General features: G+C 38.9%; 1 protein-coding gene across 3 annotated transcripts in view; it reads left to right on the top strand.

The window, feature by feature from the left end:
- The window catches only part of rcc1 (regulator of chromosome condensation 1), a gene marked incomplete at its 3' end in the record, with an annotated part of 6,854 nt that extends 1,876 nt beyond the window's left edge, over nucleotides 1–4,978 (top strand). For all 3 annotated transcript variants that reach the window (XM_032519113.1, XM_032519115.1, XM_032519114.1), the window contains 8 exon segments: nucleotides 144–331; nucleotides 447–626; nucleotides 3,064–3,160; nucleotides 3,262–3,384; nucleotides 3,557–3,697; nucleotides 3,819–3,938; nucleotides 4,348–4,500; nucleotides 4,753–4,978. In XM_032519113.1, the coding sequence (XP_032375004.1) occupies nucleotides 144–331; nucleotides 447–626; nucleotides 3,064–3,160; nucleotides 3,262–3,384; nucleotides 3,557–3,697; nucleotides 3,819–3,938; nucleotides 4,348–4,500; nucleotides 4,753–4,928 (1,178 nt within the window).

Genomic DNA, 4,978 nt, shown 5'->3' with positions numbered 1-4,978 from the left:
ACACCACCACAGTTTTAACCTCATTAGCCTCATCTACTATAGCCTTTTTCTCATGCCACAGTAAAGGCCATTTAAGACTAATAACATCTAAGATAAAATTAAAAAAATAGTATGAAATTGTGTGTTGTGTTTGTGTGTAACAGTTTCCCACAGGAGTCATGGAAAGGAGGCGGGTCAGGTTCTTGTTCTAGGCCAGGGCGATGTTGGACAGCTGGGTCTTGGTGAGAACATCATTGAGAGGAAGAAGCCGGCCCTTCTGTCCCTGCCAGAGAAAATTGTGCAAGTGATGGCTGGGGGCATGCACACTGTGTGCCTCAGTGACACTGGTCATGTAAGGAAGGCACCTGTTTCTTTTCAAATTCAAGTTGTATGGCAATGGCTGCCATTAACATTTTAACTACGGTTCTTGAGTTTCCCAGATAAACTGATACTTTCTTTTTTTGTAGGTCTACACTTTTGGCTGTAACGATGAAGGTGCCCTCGGTCGGGACACAACAGAGGAGGGCTCTGAGATGGTTCCTGGAAAGGTGACATTGGAGGAGAAGGTGGTCCAGGTGTCAGCAGGGGACAGCCACACAGCTGCACTCACAGAGGATGGAACTGTGTACATGTGGGGTTCCTTCAGGGTTAGTTACCTGCTGCTTTTAGCTTCCAATGCCTGTGCACACAAGTGTGCCTATTTGTGTGTGTTAGAGAGATTTTCTTCTAGTAAACTATTGATTTTTGTAACGTTTTTAATCCTCTTCACGCACAAAACTTATGAGCACAAGTAGAAATGTCGTAATTGCACATACACCTAACTGTCACACACATACTGTATTTGCAGTTTGCGGGTCTCACACAATTCACTCGAGCATACCACAGACTTTTAGTGTTTTCTGATAAAATGACAAGACAGCTAAAAAACATGAAACCTTCTATCCATATGTAATGTACTCCATATTAATCTATTTTGATCTTTGAATGTATTTGTTCTATCTTCATGGTTCATTTGCAGTCTCATTTCCTTTCAGCCCAATTTGATTTGGATGCAACATAAACATTAAGATAAAAGCTGTTAAAAGTTACTCTTGACTGGAACTCAAGCAAATTATACAGAATATCCTGCTGACTATTTGATTTAAACACGTCAATGCTCATTAGCACAAAGCTTGAGTCTAAATATATTAATACTTTCTGGCTTTGTCCATCTCTACTCAGTACAATGTCAACAAAATTGCAACCTTGATGTACAATATGTACATCCACTTTCCTGTGTCCCCATTTGTAAAAAAAAACTAATGTCACTATTATAAAAAAAATACTCTCTTTGAGTATGATTACTGTTTGCAATAACCAAATCAAACCTTCTTTCATTTGTTGATTACATAAAATCTCCATTTGCGCTGTTTGTTTTTTTTCTGCCCACCTCCAACTTCACCCCGAGTCTGTCCATATTGCCAGCGTGGCTGATGGATCCTCTTAGTAGTCTGAGCAACTCTTTGACAGAGCAGCCTAACTATTTTCTAGTCTGAAAGAGTTCTACAAAATAGAAAAACTAAATAGCCCCTAGCTCATTCAAGTTTGCGCTTCACATTAAGATTTTATCTCCGCAGAAAACTTGTTTCACTTTTTTAAATGTCATTAATACTTTTATTTTCATGACTGTCATTTGTCCACCCACCCCACTTTCACAGAGCTCCATCAACTGCAAACAGATCTGGCACAACTATAAGAAAAATAGACTTGACCATTATGGTATGAGTGGTATCTCTTCCATTTTATTCCTTTCTTAATGTGAGGTCAGGATTAATTTCCTGTGATAATGCTTATTCTAGTCGTATTGCCATTATACAATACTATATTTGGCGATTTTAAACATATCACAATATTCTGCAATATATTGCAATTTATAACCTTTTTTCCAACTTCTAATTTTTCCCAGTTTAAAATGATGACCCCAAAAGGAAACTTTGTCAACATCTGTTTAATCTAAAAGATACATTACTCTGTTTGTTAATATGACTTCAATTTTGTTGCTGCAAAATGGGATTGTCAAGCAGACCAACTGACCAACACATATATAATAAAAGACCGATACTTGACGCCTGTGAATCGATACCGTATTGTCACTAAAAAATATTGCGATACTATGCTGTATCAAATTTTTTTTTTCTTCTTTCTTCCCCGACCCCTATTAGTTATGCCATTCTTCATTGTTTTCATCTCACAGCACTTATCACTCCTGCTAAGTAACTGATGGGTTTTTCTCTTATTAATACTCAGTGGCACACTGGCAATTACATCTCTATTACCTCTGCCTACCTTATGCATTCCCAAATGATTTTTGACAGTGCTAAGATTAACTGTGTGAAACACTGTAACCTTTGTTTGGGGAAGAAAAAAATCCCTGTTAACCATGTTTTTATTGTCATAGATCTAATGTATATGAAGAATGTTTTTTTTTTTTTTTTTTTTTTAATGACTGTTATACATTCCATTAGCTAATTTCCATTCAGAAGAAATTTGGGAAGTCAACACTCTCCACACTACGTCCACTCACCAAGGTTTTTAATCGTTCAATAGAAATCAAGTACAGCAGCATAAAATTATTTTAGTTAAGCTTGATTAACGGGTAGGTTGGGTTTGCCTTTTAGTTCAGTTTGGTGTGCATTTACTAAGATCAGTACAGTCAGAACCTACATAGTGTAAGGACTAATGTATTACTGAAGTTATTTTGGACTATTACTTCTGAGTACGTAATGGAAGTACGTGCAAATGCTGTGTTGCCTGATCCAGGTCTAAGGATGTGGTTGTAGCAAACCTAAACAAAAAAAACAAGCTTACAGAAATACGGTATATACATATTTTTATGGAAAAAACATAGTCACAATGTAAAAGTAGATTAAACTATCTTCCCAGTTTTATTTAAATTGGATCATTTATATAATTATTGGAAATATAGAAAGTTGGTGACCAAAGTGGTCCCATTTACAGCCATGCTGACCTTTTTTCACAACCCAAAACATGAGCATTGTGGATCTTTGGGTTTAACTAATAATATACCGGGCCTTTCCCCCCCAGGATAACAATGGTGTTATAGGTCTTTTGGAGCCCATGAAAACATGCACCATTCCAATCAAAGTCCCCATGACAGAACCTGTTGTGAAAATTGCATCAGGTAAGAAACAATTCACTTTACTTTTCAGATGTTTTTGTGTGTTAGTGTACGCTGCATATTAACTTTTGTTTCTATTTTATTTATATTACTTCCTTTAACAGGTAACGACCACCTTGTACTGGTTACGCTGGATGGAAATCTCTACACATCAGGCACTGCAGAGCAGGGGCAGCTCGGTAGAGTGCCTGAGCATTTTTCAAACAGAGGAGGCAGGAAAGGCCTCAGTAAGTAACAAACCTTTCCAAGCCCAAAGCATCAGCTCATGGTGAAACATACATGTACAGTTTGCATACACTACTACATACAATACTCAGATTTGTGAATAACAATAGATTTTTTCATGTGTAAAGTGGATAGCTGTGGCGTTTTGGCTGACTGTGTGTCCTGTGATTTCAGGCCGGTTGCTGGAACCACAGATGGTAAAACTCAAAGGGAAAGTTCACTTCATAGATGCCTTTTGTGGGGCGTACTTCACCTTTGCTCTGTCAAAAGAGGGGCATGTTTATGGATTTGGTCTCTCCAACTATCACCAGCTGGGTACGTGTGGCAGTGGTATCTGGCACTGCTTTACTGTTGGCTCTGAGTCAGTTGCTCACATTCCGCTGTAAGGTAATTGTGGGTGTTTTTTAATTTGTTCATACACGTTTTTTTTATTCAGGTACTAAACACACCAGGATGTGTTTTGTCCCAGTCAAACTGACATGCTTCAAAAACTCTACCACCTCTTGGGTGGAATTCTCTGGAGGACAACATCACACACTCTGCCTTGATGCTGAAGGTAAGCTCCAACTAACTATATTAAAACTAAATAAGTATGAGTATCAGACTGTGATCCTGTCAAGACAGATTTTAAGTGCATAGGTACAATATATGCTTTATATATTAATTTACAACTATTGCAAGTCATGTTTCACCACTTAGTTGAGTCCTGTCCTACATATTGACAGTGATCACCTAATTTCTTTGTAATTTTAATAATATAACCCAAATCCTGGTTGAAAATGGGTGAGAAAGGTAATAGATAAAACAAGATATTAATAATCATTACAAGGGAGTACAATAGAAACCGTGTAAGTGAAAATTCTCTCTTCTCTTTCTCTCCACAATTATGGGACATCAAGGACCCAGGTGGTTTAAGCTGAAGTACTTTGACATTAAATAAATGAATCCCTGTCTCCATCTTTTAGGACAGGTGTATAGCCTGGGCAGAGCAGAGTATGGTCGTCTTGGTCTGGGCCAAGGGACAGAAGAAATGAGTGATCCCACGCCGGTGAAGGGGATGGAGCCGGCCAGTGGGTTGACATGCGGGGCGTCTGTCAGCTACGCAGTCACCAGAGAAGGTGAGAAACAAAGCAAATGCAGCAGAGGTATTATTCACTTAGCCCTTTGTCAGGAAAACACAAAAATAGGTAATTTGGAAGTACAGTAAATATTCATTATTACAGCAAGTTCTCTGCTAGCTGTTAGAATTGTATTTTCTTGTTTTTCCAAACTGCATGTCAATGAAATTGAATTTGTCTAATGTTAGTAATAAGCTGAGAATGTTAAAAAAAGATGCTTCCTCCACTGATGGTTGGTTGTCCATATTTTAGGATCTGTGTATGCCTGGGGCATGGGCACCAACCTGCAGCTTGGCACCGGAGAGGAGGATGACGAGTGGAGCCCTGTAAAGATGACAGGCAAGCAGCTGGAGAACCGTGTAGTACTGATGGCCTCCAGTGGAGGGCAGCACACAGTCCTTTTGGTCAAAGACAAGCAGGAGAGCTGATGTCCATCTCTAACATCTTTTGTTCTGTTTTGAGAGGGGGGGGGGGGGGG

The sequence above is a fragment of the Etheostoma spectabile genome, chromosome 6 (assembly GCF_008692095.1).
Source record: "Etheostoma spectabile isolate EspeVRDwgs_2016 chromosome 6, UIUC_Espe_1.0, whole genome shotgun sequence".
NCBI classification, from domain to species: Eukaryota; Metazoa; Chordata; class Actinopteri; order Perciformes; family Percidae; genus Etheostoma; species Etheostoma spectabile.
The sequence above is the reverse complement of the archived record's forward strand: the minus strand, read 5'-3'. Positions and strand labels throughout refer to the sequence as shown.